This window comes from Athene noctua, chromosome 14, assembly GCF_965140245.1.
Source record: "Athene noctua chromosome 14, bAthNoc1.hap1.1, whole genome shotgun sequence".
In the NCBI taxonomy this organism is placed as follows: Eukaryota; Metazoa; Chordata; class Aves; order Strigiformes; family Strigidae; genus Athene; species Athene noctua.
In genome coordinates this window covers 259,863-283,881 of record NC_134050.1, presented here as the reverse complement: position 1 = coordinate 283,881, position 24,019 = coordinate 259,863, and the positions used below count along the sequence as shown (strand labels likewise).

Below are 24,019 nucleotides of genomic sequence, written 5' to 3'. Positions count from 1 at the left end.
ATACTAATGACTATCTAAAACATCCCTTGTAATCAAAAAACCAAAATCTAATTAAGTGTGTGATATAGGAGTAAATGCTACAGAAAAACAGAGCTCCTTTATAGCAAGGTTATGGGCCACTGCATTTCGGAGCAATCAGGCTGCTGGCACAAATGCCTGCATTTACCATTTGACAATGGTTTATGTGGCAGAATATGGATTACAGCACTTGGAAAGAAAAGGATTTACAAAATTCAACAGGATACCTCAAACGACAAACCAGTAACAAAGTTACTATTAATCTAATTCTATGTAGAAATCCATAAAGCAACTTCTCTTCCCAAATTTCATATGAACCTTCTGAAGGTTCAGAAACCAAAGGGTTTCTGAAGGGTCTGCCAAGGTAAGAAACACTCAGCAGATATGTGCTACTACAAGACTGAAAAGATGCAGACTTCAATCTGTCCTCAGCGGGATTTATTATGCCATTAAGGGCTTTGCAAAACATGCACTCTTTGTAAGATGTGTGTTGTATGAGTTGACTCCACTCTCTACAGACTGCTTTGGCTTTTAATTGGCTTACACTGAGGGTGAATGTTCAGAGGTTTTTTCCAAATCTCCCCTTTTTTTGCATGTTATACATGTTAAGCAGTAACTTCTATGAGTCATCATCTCAATGGTAGCCCTAAGCAATAAAATAAAAATGCAAGTTAGGCTTATGCTACAACTTAGTCTACTACATGGAAGATCCAAGGAAGCGATCAAGATCACACTTCTTGAACTGTTAGAAAAACCACTGAAGTATCATATTAGAAACCACTATCAAGAAATCATAGCAGCTTTAAGATAATGTTTGAGTTGCTAATATTCAGTATCAAATTTTACTGATGGCTCATGTGCAAATCAGCAATGTTCCAAAAGACATAATTTGTTCTCTTCCACTGAAAAAGTTTAGAAATATTAATGCTATTGGTACAAAGTCAAATTCCTCCTTGGACCAAATGTACCACCATCATAAACCATTCTGTTTCCCCAAAGACCATTCGTTATTCACTAGAGATAAATGGGAACAATCACTGAAGAGCCAGCCATCATTTATTTGTCTTCCTTTTTCAGTGTATGGTATTTGAGATTAAAACCCATTTAAATCCTTTAGCAGTATCTGCATATGTACTTGCGTGTATGCATGATCAAATTAGATAATACAACGAAAAAGATTTGAAAACTTGCCTGCCTGTCTCACTGGTAAATCCAGTTGCTCGGACATAGTGATCTGAAGCAGAGTTGAAACAAAGTTCACTGACTTATGAGCCTGTAGAGGAGGAGAAAAAAAAAAAAAAAAAAGAGAGAGTATTATTTAGTCATAGCTTGTAAAGTTTTTAGAATACTCCTGTTAGGTTTTACAGTATCTTTATAATGATGTAATGCAATCAATAGAATACCAGCAATTCAGACAGTTCCACAGTAGTCAGCTAATCAACCAAAGCATTCCAAAGTTTCACGCTTACTGTATTTTGAAGACAGCATGGGGGAGGAAAAACCCTACTGTTTAAGGTAATAGAGTTCAAGAAATCATTAAACAGGCTTCAGGAATCAGCCTTTTACAGTCACCAAATATGTTCTTTATTCAGAACAAACACTTACTTGAAAGAAGAATATCTAAATACTCAGAAAAAAACATTTGCAGCAAGTTTATAGTGGCCTTTAACAAGGTATGAATTAATTATATAATAATCTAAGAAACAGATGGCAACCATGTTTTAAAACTAAGCCCAGTCTAAAGCAAGCCTATCCAACCCATAGTTCATCTCTCTGAAAAAACAGCTGCAAGTGACCATTTATGCACTACAACAGCAACTGTCAGCATAACTATACAGCAGCAAATCAACAGTATGGAAACGTAAATGGAGTGACATCTGCAGAGTAATAACTTTGAGAGGATTTGCAAGAGCTCGCTTAGAAAAAACATGTTTTGTTTCCTATGTTACAATAATGAAAAATGTTATTGATAGACTAAATATCGTATTGTATTTTTCAATGAGGAAACTAACCTCAACATTATTCTAGCATCTTTACCCACCTTTCCTAAGCATCAATAACTGTAGATGTTAAATGAATTTCACTGGGAAAAGTGAACTGTAATCCTTAAAAACTAACTCTGCTTTTTATAACTGGAAACCAACATGATTTTCCGCAAGCTCAAGAGTCAATGGACATGAGCTGCAGTGAGAGAAATCCCTATCTGCCAAAACAAAAAAAAAAATCACAAGGGTGGTCAAGGCCTGGGACAGTCTGTCCACAGAGACTGGTGGGACCTCATCCTTAGAGATACTCAGACATACCTCATCTAACTTTGAAGTAGCTTTGCTTCAGGGGGCTGGACCAGACGATCTGCAGAGCTCCCTCCTAAGCTAATTACTCCATGATTTGAATTGCCAGGATATATTTCTGCTTTATCTTCACTTATATGTCAATATTGTTTCACACATTCTTTGCAACACTTCTATCAAACTACATAGATCTACATAACTTGACCTGTTAAACTCTTAGGAAAACACCTCTTACCTACTTGTTACTCAGTTATTACTCCCTACATAAAGCAAATGAATTAATACTTTGAAAACCATGGAAATTACACTACCCATTTAACAAAAACCTATTATTGTCTCAGTTACTGCAGCAGAGCAAATTAATATCGTAAAGGGAATTAATCAAAACTTACTTTCTATTATTTTAGTAGGACCAAAAGCACTTTTGATGGTATGAAATGATGTCAACATTCAATCTAAGTGTGTAACACTGCCCAGCTCACTACTACAGCACCAGGTTGTTCTCTGCAACTTTAATTTTCCCTGCCAAACATCTCCTATACGTTCTAGTATAAACAAGTGTAAAAGGGACAGCCTGGGACATGACATTTGTTCATGTACTTGCACTAAGATTTGATTAGCATAGCTTGTTTTCCATCTCCTGTTATTTAAAACTGATTTCAAATGAAGAATGAACTGGACTTAATCTCCACAAAATGTTAAAACACTGTTGTACACATTCATCCTGTGCACTAAAAATCTACAGGCTACAGAAAACCCACAGAAGGAACACCTGCGTCTCTGCATGTGCTACCTGCAATATGAACATGAACCTTTCTGACCCACATCCCTCTGATATACCCAGAGTCCTGAAGAAGCAAATATACTTTCAAATATAAAAAAAACCCAACACGTTGAATACAAGCATAATTTACTTGTTGGTATTTGCTACTACAGCTCCAGGTCTGTTAAGTTCCTTCTTTTCTTAAGTAACATTAATAAACACACTTCTCCTGCAACACATACCAAATGACATTAGACCCTAATTCAGCACAGTATTCAATTCCATGCCTAACATTAATATTAGCGTAAGTACTCCTGTACTTCAATGTGTTCTTATGAACTTGCTGAAGAAAGCCTCCAGTTTCAATAACCTTTAACTCACCTACGAATAAGGTCATATTACAGTCTGCATAAAATACTTAAAAATATAAACTGATGTCTTCCCACAATGACTATTATAAACTTTACAGCTACCTTTTCAACAGTGAAAATTTGCAATGTATTTCATGCTTGAAAGATGAAAAGCATTTAATCCTGTAATTTCAAAAATGAAGGATCACTTTCACTTTTTCATAACAAGTGACAACCACCCTTTAAATAAATAAAAAGTATCCATTTTACTAAAATATTGAAATTGCCTAAGAACTATCAAGGAACTAATGGGAATAACAAAACAAATTGAATACAAAAATGTTGTGTCTTAAAAGCAAAAAGCAACAAAAGATAGACAGCAGTGTACAAGGCTACCACACACTGAAATTTAATACAATGCCAAAGAATAATCTCTCCTTCAACAAAAAACCAGGACTGAACCTACACCTATACTATAGCAAACTACAGAAGATCCCTAGAAATGACAAGCATATTGGTGAACGGGATTAAGATATTTTCACTGGATTTTTTGAACTACAGTAAGTTTTAAAGGATAAGATCAAACTATCTATACCATTATCTTGGCTTTTTTAAAAAATATCATCCTTGCTTATTAATATCTCAAGCATCAGACACCAACCAACAACAAGCATGAGCTACTTAATCCCCTTCAGTGGTTCAAAGCAGAGATTCAGACTAGAAATAATTTATGCTTTTAATACAAGGTAGCATAAGTAAAATACCTTGCACTTTCCAAAGCCTCTTCTTAATCCATTCAGTTCATAACTAAATTCACACAGAGCTACATTAACACTTCTAAACGGAATACAAAGGACTTCCAAACTCTTTACAATGGCCTTCTTCCCATGCCACTGAAAGGAAGGTGACCCCAGAGAAACTGAGATGTGGGGAGGAGTAAGGACAGCTACATGGAGACATGTGCATGTGGAATGGTGAAATAAAACCCCAGGTACTACGATAATCTGTCACTTGCTCCCTTGTTTTGCTTTGCTATTAAAAAGAACATCCAATGTTTTACTGGCATCCGGAAAAAAACAACTGAACTTAAAATACAAAATTGGCACCCATGTGGTGTCTTATCTACAACATTAAAAAATACCGAACACATTCATTTCAGCTATTTTAATCTTTAGTATTTTTACTATCCAAAGATGGCTGCCTCTCAGACAGCCATCATGCTCCTCTTCACTGACAGCACTGTTAAAAAAAACCAAACCAAAGCAAAACCCAACACACTTATTTTAGGTACATATTCTACACAAACACTAGCTCTTGGTTTTAGTGCATAAAATTAGCCAGAATACTCTGCCATACCAAAGGTGAGCTGCAAATCAAAATTCATTACAGACCTATCAGGAAGCTATCTGAAAGTAGCGGATTCTGGCGGCCCACAGGTGCCCCAGTGTCCAGAAGAACTGGATGCACTGATGCCACTTCAGTGAAAGCCATTGGCAAGTAGTGGCATTCTACACAGAAGTCCCATGGCTCCAGCAAGCAAGAATTAAAATCAGAATTTCACAATGGTTGCTATCACATACTCTAAACTGTGTGGAGAATAGAAACGATTTCCATGACTTTAAAATTTTGACATCATTAAAACTTTGTCTTCTACTCTCTTGCTTCCTGTTTAGAAATACAATTTAGAAAACTACAACAATAACCAGGAAAAAAAATGGTTCTGTCACAGTCAAAGTCTGTTTCCCAACGTGTAACCCAACATAAAAAACAAACAAACAAACAAACGAAAACTCTGCTCAAGTCCTTTCCCCTTACAAATCCTCCAACATGCCATGTCACTGGTATGACTTTGTGGTCCAAGAGCCAAAGAATTCAGGAACTTCTCCCAAGAGCAATCTTTGCTATGCAGTCTCACTAGCTGAGGAATGTATTCTATCAGACCACAAACGTTGCACCACTGTCAATATCAATCACTGTTCCAGAACATATAATCTTTCTTCATATTTCATTGCAGTTTTTCCTAGCAGGGTTAGTATTAGCCATGTGCTAAAACACACTTTTGAGAAGTGTAAAGCCAGCTATATAACCTGAAATATAAATGAAGTTTGAAATGAACATTAAAGAGACCGGTTCATAGCATGTGAACTATCAATGGTTAATTATGATACAGAAAAGCACTTTTCCCCCCAGTAATGATACTCAAGTCAGTTACATTTATCTTTAATATGAGAATTATTCATATCTCACACAAATGATAACAAGAAGCTTCACCTCAGGTAAAAAGACCTTTGTGCATTCTTCTTGGACATTAAGAATTCAACATACTGTAACAGACACACTACTATAGGTACCTCCTTTTCTGTTACCAAAAAGGCAAACCAGAAGGGTGATACTTATCTATCGCTGAACCAGAACCCCAGTTTATTTATATAGTTATTCAAAGTAACACACATTTAAATAAAGGCTACAATTTATTTATAAAGGAGCTGAAAAAATACTATTTCAACACGTCTCTCCCATTTCAATTTTGAAAAAAATCTACATGCAATTTTTGATCAAGACCATAAAAGGACTAAGCGAACACAGTTACACTAAGATGAAAGAGTTTGGGTTTTTTTATAGAAAGGTAAGGTCAGGAACTGTAAGGCCATGCTGATTCAGCAAAATACCCTCTAGCACTCTCTCAATTCTTTTTTTAAGTACTCAGCAGGTGTGGAAGTCATTCTGACCTCAACTTTCTGCAGGCTAGTTCTGCCACATCTTACGCAGCTACTACGTACATAGTATGTATATGGTACACAAAAAATACATTCATGCTTATCAGATCTTGCAAACATCCTTGATGCTCATTTCACCAGAATACTGTCTACACATTCTGAAGCCTATTTGCTCTTCTGTTCACAGAGGAAAAAAGGAACATGCTCTTAGCAAAGGCTAGCTAAGCACACACAGTAACTATTTGCCAAGTCATGAGAAAGCGGCAAGTTTCCCTGCACACTAGGTTTTTACCTTGTACTGGTTAACGTGCATCAAGAATGTAACTTTTTCTTAATGAAGACAAAGGTCCCTTGGTTCCTTACTGCCCCCAAGGGGATTTCTGATGTTGGACCAGCCTCCATACACACAGTTTAAAACTATCCTTTCCCAAAGCATCTCTCATCTAGCACACACCAAAATACATTGATCGAAGATAAAGGAACTGAAAATAATCAAGTACTTACAGTAAAATGTTGTATGAACAACTTTAAAAGAGAACCCATGATCGGAGCCAGGAAACTCATGCTCTGTTCTTGTTCTTACTCACCCTATGATACATAGCTGTAGGTGTTGTTATAAATGAAGACCATGTTAGTTAGAAAAGGTTTAAAAACAATTCAAGATGGAGGTATCACTATAAACACCAACCCCAAAGCATCTAAACCTGCAGCATTTCAGCATTTGGAAATTACTGGTGAAAGGCACTGTGTAATAAGCAGCTTGTTTTTTCCACTTTGACAACCTTTCACTCTAAAGCTTCCAGTAGTTTGGAGTTCAATCATTTAATTATTCCATCGTTCTGACACTTGTATCTATTAAGCAGGCAATGAACAACACTGAATAAAGCCCTACTGCATTCTGTGAATCTGATGGCATGCTATAGTGACTAGACAACAAACTAAAGCATTCTTCATTTCCCTGTCACTTACAGAACATGAAAAAGCTTAAACATAACTTCTGAAAGACACTTTTCAGGATAACATTTTCCTAAACAAACTCTGTTAAGCTTGGACTTAAAAAAAAAAAATATGACTGACTGAGGACTGCTCTTTTCAGAAAAAAAAAAAAAGTTACAAATTGGGTTGTTCACCTAAAATAATGTCTTAATAGCTCATACACACTGGGGTTAATCTCATATACTTAAGACACACCTAACAGTTAAGTTATAAATTCTCTTGAATGACAGTGAAGAAACCTGCAAGTAAATTATTATCTAGCAACTGTGCCTTTATAAATATGTTAATAATAAAAGACAAAACAAGACTGTGTATTATTTTCAGAGTACCATTCCATAGCTGCATAGTTAAAAATATCTAATTTCATCACCATTTCTGGGAAACACTTTATACACGCAGTACAAAGACTGCTTCAAAAGGTAACAGGGTCTTCTTGCTGCTTTCCAGTAGCATACTTAAAGAGCCTGGTTGCAACACCTTGTACAATACAGCTTTCCTCAGTAAGACAGCGCCAGAGATGGGCAAGCACCTCAGGGTACATCATCAGCTAGAAATTACATGAGAAGTTGACGGCTATAAGAGCCAGCAGTATCCTTCTCTGTGACTTATTTTCACAGTGAGGAAAGTAAATCCAACAAGACTGAAATATCTGCATATTTTTTTTAGCATATCTGAACTCTAAAAGTTCTCACAGCATTTTATGTGCAGGCAATATAGTCTGATAAAACTTAGTGAAAGAAGAACTAAAGCACAGAACAATTAATGACTTAACCACAGTCAAAGGAAAAATAAAAAGTAACATTTGTTCACTGGACAAATCAAGAAACATACACTTTGGTTCTTCTCCAGTCAACGGAAACTTTGTTGACTGACAGGGTATGATGAAGATGGATCTAGATAAACTTAACTCTTCCATTAATTAGGATATCAATTATTGACTGAAGCATGTTCTTTTCTGGTAAGGTAAAATGACCATTCTATTGAAAACGAGTCTCATCAGCTCAACAGAAGCACTTTGGACAAATATAAGGTAAACTAAAAGGTCAACCAAGGACAACTTTTAAAGTGAATGGCTTTCACTGCTGGATTATTTCATCTTTACTGAGAAAGAGACCCCCATACCCAAAATATTAACTGGTAACACAACACAGTTAACAAATACAGACAAGTATGCTGCAAGAAAAATATTAACTGGCTTGAGAAAATCTATGCAAACCCAAGACTATGCTTGTGACTAAATTACATATATGTACAAATGTTTGCTGATTTAGGGTTTAACAAATTTTTTTATCAGAACATGTCTGTGAAAGATCAGTGATTTCCAACAAGAATTCTTACGCATTAGTTCAATAATGTCTGGCATTTTTAAAAGGGCACTTTCATTTGGATTTTATATCAATTTAACAGTTGTGTAGTACATGACAGACCATGATGCTTTGATTCAAAAGCATGAAGAAAAGTCAGTTGCTGGTGAGCATGGTCCTTCAAGCAAGAGTTAACCATTTGCTGAAGACCCTGACTGGCAAAGAACATGATTTCCTGCATATTCAGCAACTCAATACCTGCAGAAAATAGCTAAAAGATTTCATGTAAGTTACTATATATTGACATGCACAGAACACAAAAAATTGCATTTTGGGGCCAGCTTAAGATTTCATACATATTACTGTATTTATAAGCAGTTACATTATTTTATTTTTTTGTTTAAATTAATAAACACTAGAACACTTTTTACCAGAGTACACAGAAAAGACAGCCACTTACTTTATACAAACCTCAATTAAACATTGAGTAGTTTTACAAAGATTTCAAATGTACCTAATATTTGCCATTCACTTATTAAATGACATGCAGGAATTTAGCTTAATTCTACGTTTTTATAATATGAGAAGCTATACCCTTAGTTTTTGAAAGTTTGTCTACCACAAGCAGATTTGGACCACCTTTATCTAAGCTCTAATGAGCATCCATTGCATTAAATCAATTTTGTCAAGCTTAAAGCCTGCTCAAAAGCAACAAAGAAAAGCATTTGTGGAAAAGACCGACTAAAGGCATCACACAGGTTTATGCTTCACCGCCTCCACCAAGCTATCACCTTTTCTCTGAGTCAAACACTAGAACACCTTTTTTTCAAAATGTCTAAAAGTGCCATGACTGTGTCTCATCAATAACTAAAAGTTTTCACCTTCCAGGTGAAGTTAAGTAGAACAAAAATATAACCTTCTTCTAAAATTGAAACCTGTGGAACTAGGACCTGCTGGGTTTGTTATATCCCAACATGACACATGAAGGTAGTCTAAGTGGGTGACATGCCCCGGTTGGGAACCCTGTCTTCCTCCGACTTTTGGGCACGTGCCGATGCTACACCCAGAAGCACACACATCTACCGCGAACCCGCAGTCCAAAGGATTTGTATGAACACTAAATAGCGCCAGGTTATCGGATTTATTTCTCAACTCAGCACAGGCCACTCGTGTGCTAACAGGCTGCACTACTTATGAAGTGATGGGGGTCGTGCTACCTCCTTCCCCGCTGACAAATTACCGCCTTCCACATCCCAAGACTGTCCTTAGATAGTCCCAGGCAGGACTGGGACCAGCCTCTGAGCCACAGAGGGCCTGCGCCACCGACGATTTTAAACATCCCTCTATAGATTATCCCTTCGCCGGCTGAACAAGACAATGGAGGTAATTCGTTACCGACAGGACTGGCAGCAGGGGCCTCCTCCCCCACACCGACCGCTTTCTGCCGCTAAATCTCCCCCCGCCCCCCTCGGAGCAGCCCCGCCCGGTACGGCATGGCCTGGCCTGGCCCCCGCCGGAGGCCCCGCTGCCATGTGCCGGGGACAATGCGAGTCGGGCGGCCGGGCCCAGCCGGCACCCGCCGTGACACCAGGTAGGGCCCGGCGGCGGGAACGAGCCGAGAGGGCGGGGAGACGGGGCTGAGGGAGCATGAAGAGGTGTGTGTGCATGAGGGGGGTCCCACTCCCTCAGCCCCGTCCCCCCGCGCCCTCGGCCCCCGCCCGCCACCCCCACCCCGCTTTTCCCCCGCACACAGGCCTGCGCCGACCTCACCCCCCGCAGCCATCCCCCCCTCTCCACACCCTTCCCCCCCTCCCCGCTTCCCAGTATCACGGCGGCCGCGGCCCCGGCCCAGGCCCCGGTCGGCGCCCTCACCTCGTTAAGCTGCCTCTCGGCGGCTTCCCGCAACGCCGGATCCATGGTGCCCCGCAGGGCCTCGATGATGGTGTTGGGGTCCATGGCGGCGGCGGCGGGGGGAAGAGGAGAAAGCGGAGGGCAGGGGCCGGGGCCGCGCCGCGCCGTGCGCACATGGACCCGCCGCCTCGCAGCGGCCGCCGGCGCGAAAGGAAGGGAAAGCGCCAAAGGCCCGGATAGAGCCGCCCCCCGCCGCCACCAGGGAGCGGCGCCCCTTCCGCCGCCCGCGCCCCGCCCCGCGCCGCGCGGCGCCACGGGACCTGTAGGCAACGGCCGCGCGCGCCCCGCGGCCGCCCTCCCGAAGCGGGCGGGTGCGCGCACACGGGGAGGGCGGCCGCGCCGCTCCCCCACGCAGAGCGGAGCGCTCCGCCACTCGGGTACGCTGCTCGCCTCACCAAACCGGAGGGTACGGACGTGAGGTTGCCCCAAAGCACGATCCCAGGCTCGGGGCGCGGGACGCCCTGTGTGCGCGGAGAAACCGCGGCGCGGCTGCCGACCCCCGGCCCACAGCCGGATCTGGTCCGCAGGGGCTGCGGAGCCGCCCCTGCCACACGGTGCCACCCGCCGGTCCCGGCAATGCGATCGGTGCTGCGGGGCCGGCGGCAGCTTTGGGCTGAGCTATAGCCGACGTGGCGCGAGTTCCTGGCAAGGGGACGGACGTGGGAGCTGTCGGGGCCAGAGCTGCCGTAAATATAATCAGACAGCTTGCTCGGGTTCTCCAGCTCCTAGCGTACGCTCCAGAAGAGCGGCTGAACGCGGGCAGAAATGTTCCGGGATTTATCTGGGTTTTTTAAAAAACTATTTCTGCTATCACCAGGATTTGAAAAACTAAATTGGAAAATGTGAGTTTAGGAAAAATATCTAACAACACGTGCACCCAGGGCCGCCATTTCGCATGCGCCGAGCCGGGGCCGCTACCGCTCCGCGTCGGGGCCGGGCGGCGGTGGCGCTGCCCGGACCGCGCTGTGGCGCGCGGGGCTGCGCTCGGCCGGGCTTCCGGGTGCGCGGGCGGCAGAGAGGGGATGAAAGACGGTGTCCCCGCAGGGTCAGAAAGACGGGAGGGCTACTGCGGGCGGCGCGGCAGGACCTATAATCACGTGCACGGGGCTTCCGGTCGGCCATGTTGGCTCCCCGGGGCACGCCGGGAGCTGCAGTTTCTGCGCTCTCGGTTCCCCGCAGCTGCGGCGCTGGCGGGCGTGCGCGGCACGACACAGCCCTCGGTACCGGCGCGGCCCCGAGGGGCGGTTTTGTGGCGGTTTCCCGCGACTCCCCGAGACACAGTGTGCCCCTGGCCCGGGAGCGCGCATGCGCGGCCGCGGCGGCCCCCGGAAGTACCATCCGCGGCCGCGGCGTCTCCCGGGAGTGCGCATGCGCGGCGGAGGTGAGTGTTGGGGCTGCGGCCGGGCCGGTCCGCGGCAATAAGGGTCCCTGCCGCCTCCGTGCCCCCTCCCGAGGCCGCGCTGGGGCCGCGCGTGTCCGTTCCTGCCCCGGGGATGCCGCCGGCTGCGCCCAGCTCGGGCTGGCGTGGGGTGTCTCTGCCCGGCCTGGCGCTCCTCACGGCTCGGGGACCAGAAGGGACGGGCGGAGCCGAGCCTTCCCGGCCGTGGGCAGCGGGGCGGGAGCCGCCGCGGCTGGAGCTGGAGGGGCCGGAGAAAGGGAAGGAAGGAGAACGTCAAGGGCATGTGGGCAGCAGCCGCCTCGCCCTGCAGGAGGAGAGCGCCTGCCTCTCCGGGTGAGCGAGGAGCCCTCTGCACAGTCCGCAGCGGGCCGGACCGCCAGCGTGCGCCCGGGGTCTGCGCGCGTCACCCCAGGCGCGGAACGGCCGCGGAGCGAGCGAGCGAGGCTGCGTGTGTCGGAAGCCACGTCTTGTAAGAGCCGAGAGACACCCGCGTATTCTTTTAGGGGGAGATCAGCCAGGCGAGTGGAGTTTCAGAAGAAGAGGAGGGGCAGGAGGAAGGAAGGAGAAAGAAGCGTCTGACCTGTCCAGTTCTCCCGGCAGTGCCGGGAACGAGAGCCGCGGTGAGTCCCGGGCCCTCGGGGCCCTGTCACTCCCCTTGTATGTCCCAGTCCCTTCCTGCCCCTCTCTTTCCCATGCTGTGATTTTTTTCTTTTTTTCTTCTCTATACGTTTTCTTTCTATTCTTCTGCCTTGCTCCCCCTTCCTCTCTCACTTTCTGTCTCTTGTCCTGCTGCTCCCTTTTCTTTTTCTGTCTGCACTTCTGACTGCTTGTTCTGTACCTTTTGCATCACTCCTCAGTCCATTTCTCTCTCGATCCTTCCGTTCTGCTCCTCACTTATCAGTTTCTCTCTCTTTGCTCTGTCCTACTCCTGCACGCAGTGTGTGATTGAATGAGGTTCTGTGTCTAGCAGGCCTCATCTCGTAAGAGCTGTGAGACACCTACATCTTCTCATAAGTGGAGGACAGCCAGGCACCTGGAGCTGTAGAAGAGGAAGGGAGAAGACAAACAGAAGGAGGAGTCTGACCTGTCAAATTCTCCTGGCAGCGCGGAGAACTGCAGTAAGTCCCGAGCTCTTGGGCCCCTCTCATCCCTCTTGTGTGGCCTGGTCCCTCCCTGTCTTTCTCCTAGACTCCTCTCTTTGTGGTGCTGCTCAACTTTTTTTGCTCACCTGTATCTTCCGTCTTGCTTGGAGCATCTCCCTGTCCCCATCTTGTAGGTCTTCCCTTTCTCTGCCCTGTACCCTGCCGCTCTTGTTGCCTTTCTCCATCCCTCTCTGTCCAGCTCCCTGTTCCTATTGATGCCCCTTTCTTCTTCCTGCACCCGCTGCTATTCCCTGCGATCTCCATCTCTCTCTTTCCTGCTCCCTGTCCCCCGTTTTTCATTCCTACCTCCGTCCCTCATCGCCTGTCTGGCCTTTTTCCTCGGTGTCTTTCTCTCTGGCTGACTCCCTTCTGCTGTTTTTCATTTCCTCCCTATCCATCTTGTTGCCCATCGCTCTTTTGTCTTCTCTCTCTCCGTGTGTCGCTGTCTGTCTTCCAGTCACTGTTCTTTAATTCCTCCCTCTTCCCTGTAGCTTGCTGCTATTTTTTTTTCCCTGTTCTCCATCATGCTCTGTCGGGTGCCCTGTCCCTGTTTATCAATTCCTCCCTCTGCCCTGCGGTCTGTCTTTTTTCACCATTTAATTTTTGCCTCGCTCTCTCTCTGTCTGGCTCCTTGTGCCAGGTTTGCGAATTCCTTCCTCTGTGCCCCGTACCCCCTGTGATCTTTGCTGCTTTGTGGCCTGTTTCTGGCTGGCGCTCTGTTACTATTCAGTAATTCCTCTCTTGATGCCTTGTAGTCTGTTGCTTTTGTCTTTTCTCCATCTCTCTGTTCCCTCTGTTTTAGAATACCCCTCCTCTTCTTTCTGTATGCATCAGGAGTAGTTTTTGGCTCCAGGTCTCTTTTTTTCTGTCTCTGTCCCTGTTTCCTAATTCTTCCTTCTCTGCCCTGTCACATGTAGCTATGTGATTTGTTTTGTGTTCCTTCCCTGCCCCTTCCCTCCATGGTTTGCTGTCCTGACTCCCCATAGCTGTTGCTTTTTCCTCCCTCTGTGCCCTGTTCTCTGGAGCTTTTTTGTCTTTCTCCCATCTTGCTTGGTCTAGCTCCCTGCCCCCTGCCTTTTTTTTTTCCCCTCCATGTCTGTTGTGCCACCCATCCCAGCTTTTTTTTCTGCTGCCTTTGTTTTGTCTTCTCGTATCCTGCATCTTGGTCCTCACGTTTGGCAGCTTCCAGCTCTGCCCAGCAGCTTGTTGCTCCAGGAACCGACTGACTGTTCCCGGCTGGACTGAGGAGCGTGGCTCCGGGAACAAGCGCCAAGGTGTGCCAGGGGCAGGGGCAGCATTAGGGGCCCTGAGCCCCGGAGCAGACTCACTCCCTTCTGGGACTTGTTCTGTGTGTGACTGAATAAACACTTGCTGTCTGCCGGCTGCCTTTTGTGCTTCCTTTGCCCCAGGTGAGGGGCTGGGAGGGGTGATGATGCTCTGTGGGGGTGGGTGATGGCCTCCAGCTGTGGGCTGGGGCTGGAGGGGCCCCAGGTGTGGGCAGTGAGGCTGATGGCAGCGGCCCCTCCCTGTAAAGGGCTTGCTCCGGGTGGAGGGGCGGGTGCTGCTGTTAAGAGCAAGGCAGCCGTCGGAGGGGTCGGTGTCAACCAAGGGAGGAGCAGAGCAGTCGCTGAGCATTGCTGGGCCCTGGCTGCACCGAGGGAGAAGGTGAGTGGAGCCGTGCCATCAGCTGGCAGCTCCTGGGGAGGATGGCGGTGCCTGCAGGGTGGCAGTGTTGGAGGTGGTGGCAGGGGCTGCCCCGAGCCGGTGGTGAGGCTTCTGGGTGCACTGGTGGGGGTTCGGAGGGGTGAGCAACGGTGTTGCTGCAGGGTCAGAAAGCAGAGAAAACCGCCTCTCGCAACCCAGCGGGAGCTGTAGTCCTGGCGTGTGGGGTTTCTGGCCAGCCGCGTTGGTTCCCTGGGTCACGCTGGGATGCGGGGTCTTACAGCGCTTGGCGTGCAGGCGGCCGTGCCGCGTTGGCCAGCGCGTGCCAGGAGCTGTAGGTTCTGCAGACTCGGCTGCCAGGCAGCCGCACCGCTCATGGGCGCCCGTAGCGCGGCGCAGTCCTCGCTACCGCCGCGGCCCCTGTGGCGCAGCACGAGGGATAGTTTTGTTGCCGCTTTCACGTGGATTCCCGGGGGCTTCCAGCTGCTCCCCACCAAGCGTCGTGCCCGTTCCTCGAGAGCGTGTGCGCAGTGACGTGCCGCTCGGCCGCCGCTCGCGCGGGGGGTGGCGCTCGCCTGCGCTAACCGCTGCCTGGCAAACGCCACACGGTGCTGTCGGTGGGCGACGCAGAGGTGCCCCCGTGCCCCACGCTGCCGCCCGCCAGCAACGTCAGTGCGATGCTCCGATGCCCGTGGGGGGGTGCGGCCACGCTCGTTGCCCCCTCCTGGTAAGGAAATGCTGCCGCCGCCCCACGTCACACTGCCGGCGGGCGCTCGGTGCGCAAAGGGCAGGACTGCAGCGCCGGCCCCGCACAGGTGTGCGGCACCGCCAGAGCCGCCTGCCTGCTGCCGCAGCGTGAGGCTTGCTGGGCGTGATTCCTGGTGGTGGGCGAGGGCCGAGGCCACCGGTGAGGCCAGCCAGCCCCTTTGGCAGGTGTGGGGGCCCCTCCTGCCCGCTGGCCACACGGCAGCGGTGGGGCAGGAAGCTTCACACCGCCTCCTGTGTCAGGCCTCCGCTCTGCTGGAGGTGATCCGGGCCGGGGGAGCCCCAGGGAGTTACCCGAGGGCTGGGACAAAGGCAGAGGGGAAGAAGATGTGTGTCCCCCGGGGGTTGGTGCCGGGTGCCTCCCCAGCTTGCCAGAGCTCCCCTTGAGCTGGTACTGGCCTCGCCCGCACCGTGTCCTGGCCCCAGGTCTCGCACCTCACCCTGAAGCCCGTCCCGTAGCCCCAGGTCACCCCCGAGCCCCGCGGGGATGGCGGCAAGCCGGCCCTTGGCGCCTCCGCAGGAGCCCCCGTGGAAGGAGGGCTCCGGCCAGGGGCGATCTACGGTAATAACGGCAGTCGCTTCACCTTCTCCCAGAGGCCTCACCGGGGCCGTGTTGGAGAATGGCTTGCAGAGAGCAAGGCCGTGGGTCTCTGCAGGAGCTGATTGCAGCCATCTGAGGTAAACAAAGGAAACAACCCAGGGTACAGTTATGCTTACAATGGACTGTTATGTTAACAAAGAGAGAAACTGAGGTACACCATGGCCTTGAGTGTGATGGTGAACAACCCTGGGGAAAAAAAGGCAGGCCAGAAGAGGGAAGATGTTGGGACATATCTGAAATGCCACAAGGGGCTGGGATATTATAATGTAGCCTTTTACATGTATCCAATAGATTTGTGAGTAGTATGCGTGATTATTGTAGAGTGCTTATGTAAGGGGTGATTTTTTTCAATAAAGCTGAAGCTTGCTCTATCATTCACGTTGAATCGGCTGCTTGCTTCCTCCACCTGCTGCAGGGCCTCGCTTGCCTGTTCCTTCCCTGGGGATGCTGTTGACTGGACCCACTTCAGAACTGTGTGGGGTTCTCTGCCTGCCCTTGTGCTCCTCGCAGCAGAGAGGTGAGAAGGGACAGGCCCCTGGGACGTTTTCTGGCTGTGGACAGGAGCTGCCACAGCTGAAGCTGGAGAGGCCTGAGAAAGGGAAAGAAGAAAATCAAGGGCATGTGGGCAGCAGCTGCCTTCCACTGCAGGAAGAGAGAGCCTGCCTCTCTGGGCGAGGCAGGAGCCCTCTGTACAGTCCGCAGGGCCGGACCACCAGCGTGCGATCAGGGTCCGTGCGCGTCACCCAGAGCGCGGTACCGCCGCGCAGCGTGCGAGCGAGGCCACACGTGCAGGAAGCTGCGTTTTGTAAGAGCCGAGAGACACCTGCGTGTTCTTTGAGGTGGAGGGCAGCTGAGCGACTGCAGCTCCAGAAAAGGAAGGGAGGAGAGAAGGAGAAAGAAGGGTCTGAATTGGCAAATTTTTCCTGGCAGCGCTGAGAGCGACAGCTGCGGTGAGTCGCGGACACTCGGGCCCTGTTGCCCCTCTTGGACGTTTTGGGCTGTCCCCTGGCCCCCTCTCTATCCCATGCTGCTATGATTTTTGTTGTTATTTTCTTCCCTGTACCTCTGCTCTCGTTCGTTCCTGCTCCCACTCCCTCTTGTGTCTTCTTCTAGCTCTCCCTTTTTCTTTCTTCGAGATGCTTGGTCCTGCTCTCTCTCCTTCCTTTGTTTCATCCTCCCTTTCTCTCCTGTAACCTAGCGCTGTTATTTTCCTTGTTCAGTTCTTGTTTCAGATCGGCTTTGGGGTCTCTTTTTACCCACAGCTTTCTCTGGCCTGTTCCCAGGCATTGTTATCCCCTGCGAGCCTGTCTGCCGCTCCATGTGCCTGCCTGCCCATTTCCCTCCCTCCTGGTAATCCCGCCTCTACGCTGTGCCCAAGCTCAGGCCGCCCCTGCTCCTGTATCTCGGCTTTCGGCACGCCCCCGGCGCTTTCGGCACGCCCCCGGCGCTTTCGGCACGCCCCCGGCGCTTTCGGCACGCCCCCGGCGCTTTCGGCACGCCCCCGGCGCTTTCGGCACGCCCCCGGCGCTTTCGGCACGCCCCCGGCGCTTTCGGCACGCCCCCGGCGCTTTCGGCACGCCCCCGGCGCTTTCGGCACGCCCCCGGCGCTTTCGGCACGCCCCCGGCGCTTTCGGCACGCCCCCGGCGCTTTCGGCACGCCCCCGGCGCTTTCGGCACGCCCCCGGCGCTTTCGGCACGCCCCCGGCGCTTTCGGCACGCCCCCGGCGCTTTCGGCACGCCCCCGGCGCTTTCGGCACGCCCCCGGCGCTTTCGGCACGCCCCCGGCGCTTTCGGCACGCCCCCGGCGCTTTCGGCACGCCCCCGACGCTTTCGGCACGCCCCCGACGCTTTCGGCACGCCCCCGACGCTTTCGGCACGCCCCCGACGCTTTCGGCACGCCCCCGACGCTTTCGGCACGCCCCCGACGCTTTCGGCACGCCCCCGACGCTTTCGGCACGCCCCCGACGCTTTCGGCACGCCCCCGACGCTTTCGGCACGCCCCCGACGCTTTCGGCACGCCCCCGACGCTTTCGGCACGCCCCCGACGCTTTCGGCACGCCCCCGACGCTTTCGGCACGCCCCCGACGCTTTCGGCACGCCCCCGACGCTTTCGGCACGCCCCCGACGCTTTCGGCACGCCCCCGACGCTTTCGGCACGCCCCCGACGCTTTCGGCACGCCCCCGACGCTTTCGGCACGCCCCCGACGCTTTCGGCACGCCCCCGACGCTTTCGGCACGCCCCCGACGCTTTCGGCACGCCCCCGACGCTTTCGGCACGCCCCCGACGCTTTCGGCACGCCCCCGACGCTTTCGGCACGCCCCCGACGCTTTCGGCACGCCCCCGACGCTTTCGGCACGCCCCCGACGCTTTCGGCACGCCCCCGACGCTTTCGGCACGCCCCCGACGCTTTCGGCACGCCCCCGACGCTTTCGGCACGCCCCCGACGCTTTCGGCACGCCCCCGACGCTTTCGGCACGCCCCCGACGCTTTCGGCACGCCCCCGACGCTTTCGGCACGCCCCCGACGCTTTCGGCACGCCCCCGACGCTTTCGGCACGCCCCCGACGCTTTCGGCACGCCCCCGACGCTTTCGGCACGCCCCCGACGCTTTCGGCACGCCCCCGACGCTTTCGGCACGCCCCCGACGCTTTCGGCACGCCCCCGACGCTTTCGGCACGCCCCCGACGCTTTCGGCACGCCCCCGACGCTTTCGGCACGCCCCCGACGCTTTCGGCACGCCCCCGACGCTTTCGGCACGCCCCCGACGCTTTCGGCACGCCCCCGACGCTTTCGGCACGCCCCCGACGCTTTCGGCACGCCCCCGACGCTTTCGGCACGCCCCCGACGCTTTCGGCACGCCCCCGACGCTTTCGGCACGCCCCCGACGCTTTCGGCACGCCCCCGACGCTTTCGGCACGCCCCCGACGCTTTCGGCACGCCCCCGACGCTTTCGGCGGGCGGGAACGGCGCGCGCCGACGTGAGGGGCGGAGCTTTCGCCTGAGGCGAAGGGCGGGAACGGCGCGCGCAGCAGTGAGGCGCCGCGCGGCCGCCTGAGAGGAGCGGGAGCGGCGCCCCCGGAAAAGGCTGCTCGGCGATCGGCGCCGCCTCGGCGGGGACCTCATCGGCTCGGCTCGGGGCGGGCGGGGGTGGACCCGAGTCGCCTGTGGGGGGGCGAGCGCCATTGTCTGAGGGGCTCAGGAGAGTCCTGGACCCGCCAGGCGCGGCAAGGTGCCTGGAGCAGACGAGTGCCCGGCGCAGTCGTCCCTGCAGAAGTGCTGGAGCACCGGCTCTGGTGAGAAAAGCCGATCTGTGAGGTTTTTTTCGGGGCGGAAGGGGGGGTTGGAGGGCGGCCGGGGTTCGGGTGGTGCTGTGGACACTTCTCGCCGGGGACCGGCGTCCTTCTCAGACCTGACGGCACACTACTGCCCTTTCAGCAGCTGGTGGCGAAGAAGGGAGAGATGTCCACTGCGTGTGGAAGGACCTGCGAGGCAAGAGCGAGCGGGAGGAGCAGCGGAGGAAGTCTGGGCAGCAAGAGGAAAGAGAAGGGCGCTCTGAACAAAGCGCCGCTGTGAGGGGCGGAGCGGTCGCCTGAGGGGGACCTGCCCGGGGAAGGGGCGAGCAGGAGTCGAACCTGCCTGGGGAAGTACCGAATCGACTTGGGAACGGGGGGGGGACGGGACGGGAGCCGCCTTGGGGAGGGGGTCGGTGTCGTCGCCTCGGCGGGGGGGGAGCAGTGTCGTCGCCTCGGCGGGGGGGGGGAGCAGTGTCGTCGCCTCGGCGGGGGGGGGAGGGGGGGGAGCAGTGTCGTCGTCTCGGCGGGGGGGGGAGGGGGGGGAGCAGTGTCGTCGCCTCGGCGGGGGGGGAGCAGTGTCGTCGCCTCGGCGGGGGGGGAGCAGTGTCGTCGCCTCGGCGGGGGGGGGGGGAGCAGTGTCGTCGCCTCGGCGGGGGGGGGGGAGCAGTGTCGTCGCCTCGGCGGGGGGGGGGGAGCAGTGTCGTCGCCTCGGCGGGGGGGGGGGAGCAGTGTCGTCACCTCGGCGGGGGGGGGGGGGGGGAGCAGTGTCGTCGCCTCGGCGGGGGGGGGAGGGGGGGGAGCAGTGTCGTCGTCTCGGCGGGGGGGGGAGGGGGGGGAGCAGTGTCGTCGCCTCGGCGGGGGGGGAGCAGTGTCGTCGCCTCGGCGGGGGGGGGGGAGCAGTGTCGTCGTCTCGGCGGGGGGGGGGGGGGGGAGCAGTGTCGTCGCCTCGGCGGGGGGGGAGCAGTGTCGTCGCCTCGGCGGGGGGGGAGCAGTGTCGTCGCCTCGGCGGGGGGGGGGAGCAGTGTCGTCGCCTCGGCGGGGGGGGGGGGGGGGGGCGGGGAGTAGTGTCGTCGTCTCGGCGGGGGGGGGGGAGCAGTGTCGTCGCCTGGTGGGGGGGAGTGTCGTCCACGGCGGGGGATGGGGGAGCGGAGCTTCCTCAGGGCCGGTGAGAGGGGACTGGAGCTGCCTGAGGAGGGACGGCCATCGCCTCAGGGGCGGAGGAGGGTCCAAGCCTCCCTGAACGCGGCCAGGAGCCCGGAGGAGAAAAGCACCCGTCGTAGACATCCCTGCAGGAAGTGCTGGAGCACGGACTCGTGAGAAAAGCCAATCTGTGAGTTTTTTTCGCGGGGAGGGGGGATGGTGGTGGTGGTGGTGGTGGTGGGAGGGGGTTCGGGTGGTGCTGTGGCCAGCTCTCGCCGGGGACCAGCATCGCTCTCGGACCTGACGGCATCCTCCTGCCCTTGCAGCAGGCGGCGGAGCAGCGTGGAGGTCTCCGTCCTGTACCGCTGCAGGCCAAGAGCGGAGGAAGTCTGGGCAGCAAGAGGAGGCAGGAGAAGGGCGCTCTGGGCAAAGGGACCTCCCTGTCACCGGGGCTGTGGTCGCACCAGCGTGTCGCCAGGACCTTTGGTGCCCTGGCCGGCTTTGTGCCGGGTGACCCCCCTGTAAGCAGGGCTCGGGTCTTTGGGTTTTTGCCGGCCTTTTGCCGCGTCACCCCGTGGTCAGGCTGCCAGGCAGGTGGCAACCCTCTAAGGGGGGTGAGCGGCGCCGTCTCTGCGGCCGGGGCGGGAAGCGGAGCTCCTAAAGCGCGCCGTGGTGGGGAGCCGCAGCCAGGCCGGCCGGCCTGTAACTTGGGCGCACGGGGGGGGGCCTGGCAGCAGGGCCGGGGCCTCTGCTCTGTCCTCCGGGTGGGGGAGCTGGCGCCTGGCTGCGCCTTCCTTCCGAGCACCAGCTCCTCGAGAAGCAAGACAAGGCATCGTGAAGGAGCTGCGAGGCCAGAGCGAGGGAGAGGAGGAGCGGCGGGCTGAAGAGAGGGCTGGGGGGAGAGGAGGGAGCTCAGGGCAAAGGGGCCTCCCCACGGCACCGTTGCCGGCACCTTTGGTGTCCTGGCCGGCGCTGCGCCTGGTGACCTCCCTGTAAGCAGGGCTCGGGTCTCTGGCCTTTTGCCCCCTTGCCCCGACGGTTTGGCTGCCCGGAGAGAGCGGCACCGTCCCCGCACCGAGGGGCAAATGGGGCTCTCTGGCCCCCAAGCCCGCCCTGTAGGCAGGGGAGGGTTGTTTCCCCGGCCCTGGCGGCATTCTGCCTGCTGGCGGCCTGGCCAGCGTGACCCCCTGGAGTCGGGGCGCGTCGCGGCACTTGTCCCTTGGTCCCCCGCGAAGCCCCGTGGCACGTTGAGTCCCTCTGGGCTCCGTGCGTCCGGGGGGGGCAGGTCCGAGGCTCTGCTCTCTTGCTCGCGGGAGGGGACGGCTCCCCAGACATTGGCTGCACAGAGCTCGCTCTCTCTTCTGGGAAGTTTTCTTTCCCCCCGTCCGTGTCCGTGTGCCTGCCTGTGTCCGCGTCGGTGCGAGTGAGCGAGTGAAGGAGCTTCTTGTTTAGGCCCCCGTTGAAATCGCTGCAGCGTACTTAGCTTAAACTTCCCGGGAGGGAAAGAGGGGCTCTGTGCAGCAACAGGGGGTCGGTCCCCGCTGAGCCCGCGAGCGGAGGGCGAGTCCCGGCTGGCCCCTCCTTTCCAGGGACGGAGCCAAGCCGCGCGGTCGTAGCACGGCCGACGCGCGACCCGCCCGCAGTCTGGGCCTGGGTGGCTGCCTGTCCTGCTGGCGACCTGCCAGCGTGCCGGCCCCGTACTCGGGGCGAGTGCCACGAGCCGTGGAGCCCTCTGACCCGACGGCCCTGTAAGCAGGGTTGTGCCCGTCCCCCGCCCTCGGCAGGAGGAGCGGGTAGCGAGCGGGCGTCTGCGGCCCCCGGCCTTCGAGGGCAAACGCTCGGCAGTTGTGTCCCCTTCACCGAGAACCGCGGTAGCCTCTAGAAACGCAGGGAACGGCCCTGAGCCAAGTACCTGCCCCAGAGTCCTCGAGACCCTCCCAGAGTTGCCCAGGACGCTCTTGTCCCACAGCAGCCGTGGTGACAGGGAGGGCCCTTTGCCCGCAGCCCCTTTCTCTTTCCCCGGTTTCAGCGTGCCGCTCCTCCTCTCGCTTGCCCTCGCCTCGTAGTTTCTTCCGCAGGCCACGGATGCCTCTTCCTTCTGTCTTCTCCGGGAGCTGGTGCCCGGAAGGAAGGCGCGGTCGGGCGCCAGCTCCTCTGCCTGGACGACGGGGAAGCCGGCCGCCTGAGGGACCTTCCCTCAGCGTGCTCTGGCCCCCGGCCCTCCTTCCTCCCTCCTGTCCCCTGCCCCGGCCTGAGCCGCCTCAGACCCCATTTTCTCACCTGGTGGTGCCCGGCGGCCTGGGGGCTTAAAGCATAGAGGGAGAGGGGACAGGGGTACGGCAGGGCAGGGGGAGATTTAGGGGGACAGGCAGCACTTGGTGGGCCTCAGCCGCCAGCCCCTTGCAACCAGCTGCTCCGCAGTGACGCGGCAGCTTCTCCCCAGCGATGAGGAACCCCCCTCGGGAAGTTCTGCTTCCCCAGCCCCCAGAACCTCTTGGGAAAGGGCCGCTGCTGCCGATTCACCTGCCTTCAGGGCAGACAGCGCCCAGCACTCTCGATAGTGCTTGGCTGGCGCCTTGTGTGGGGCGGCGGCCCTGTTAGCGGGGTGCGGGTCAGGGCGCCCCTGTAGCGGAGAGGAGGGGCCTCGTGGGCCTTTGGGACCGGGGCTGCCCTGTAAGTCGGGGCCTGGCCCGTGCCCTGCAGTCCCGGGCACTTTGCAGTCCCGGCAGCGGCTCGAGCCCCCTGTAAGCAGGGGCGCAGCCTCTGTGGCCGCCGCTTTGCATGCCCAGCTCCATTTGCCCAGAGTGCCCGACTCCGAGCCCAGCTCCAGCGCCGGCCGCGACTCCACGTGTGGCAGCACCGGAGCACGGATTAGGTGAGAAAAGCCGATCTGTGAGGGTTTTTTTTTTTTGGGGGGGGGGGGGGGGTGGCTTATATAGGATTAGGGGTGTGGGAGGGCGGCTGGGGTTGGCGTGGTGCCGGCGTGGTGCCGTGGCCGGCTCTCGCCGGGGACCGTCGTCCCTCTCAGACCTGACGGCACCCTCCTGCACTTGCAGCACCTGGTGGTGGAGAAGGGAGAGACATCCACCGCATGCGGAAGGCCATGCGAGGCAAGAGTTAGCAGGAGGAGCAGCGAAGGAAGTCTGGGCAGCAAGCGGAAGAAAGAGAAGCGTGCTCTGGGCAAAGCGCCGCTGCGAGGGGTGGAGCGGCCGCCTGAGGGAAAGGGGAGCGCAAGTCGGCGCTGCGTCAGGAAGAACCGGATCGACTCGGGGCCGAGGGATTGGAGCCACCTTGGCGGGGGATCAAAGCTGCGGCAGGGTGGGGGGGCCAGTGCCGTCACCTAGGAGGGGCAGCAGAGCTGTGGCAGGGCGCGTGGGGGGGACTGGAGCTGCATGAGGAGGGACCGCCATCACCTCAGGGGCTGAGGAGGGTCCAGGCCCCGCCGGACGCTGCCAGGAGCCCATTGCAGACGAGTGCCCGTCACGGTCCCTGCACGAAGCACTGGAGCACCGACTGGGTGAGGAAAGCTGATCTGCGAGGTTTTTTCGCGGGGTGGGTGGTGGGAGGGCGGCCGGGGTTCGGGTGGTGCTGTGGCCAGCTCTCGCCGGGGACCAGCATCGCTCTCGGACCTGACGGCATCCTCCTGCCCTTGCAGCAGGCGGCGGAG

At 54.6% G+C, this 24,019-nt stretch overlaps 1 protein-coding gene and 1 long non-coding RNA gene across 5 annotated transcripts in view; one reads left to right on the top strand and one right to left on the bottom strand.

Moving 5' to 3' along the window:
- Window positions 1–10,526, bottom strand: part of IPO7 (importin 7) — a 38,130-nt gene extending 27,604 nt beyond the window's left edge. Inside the window, exons 1-2 of the mRNA XM_074918729.1 lie at window positions 10,312–10,526; window positions 1,210–1,291 (exon numbers count right to left, since the gene is read on the bottom strand). Of these exons, the coding sequence (XP_074774830.1) occupies window positions 1,210–1,291; window positions 10,312–10,395 (166 nt within the window). The 5' untranslated portion in view covers window positions 10,396–10,526. The remainder of the gene's footprint in view (window positions 1–1,209; window positions 1,292–10,311) is intronic.
- LOC141966264 (uncharacterized) lies at window positions 9,977–14,270 on the top strand. 4 transcript variants are annotated; one of them, XR_012634563.1, is made up of 3 exons: window positions 9,977–10,030; window positions 12,253–12,369; window positions 12,720–14,270. It is a non-coding gene; the product is annotated as an uncharacterized LOC141966264 (long non-coding RNA). The 4 variants fall into 4 exon arrangements; XR_012634562.1 differs by lacking the exon at window positions 9,977–10,030 and adding an exon at window positions 11,749–12,082; XR_012634564.1 differs by lacking the exon at window positions 9,977–10,030 and having other exon boundaries at window positions 11,750–12,369; window positions 12,720–12,867; window positions 14,074–14,270.
- Window positions 14,271–24,019: the final 9,749 nt, after the last annotated feature.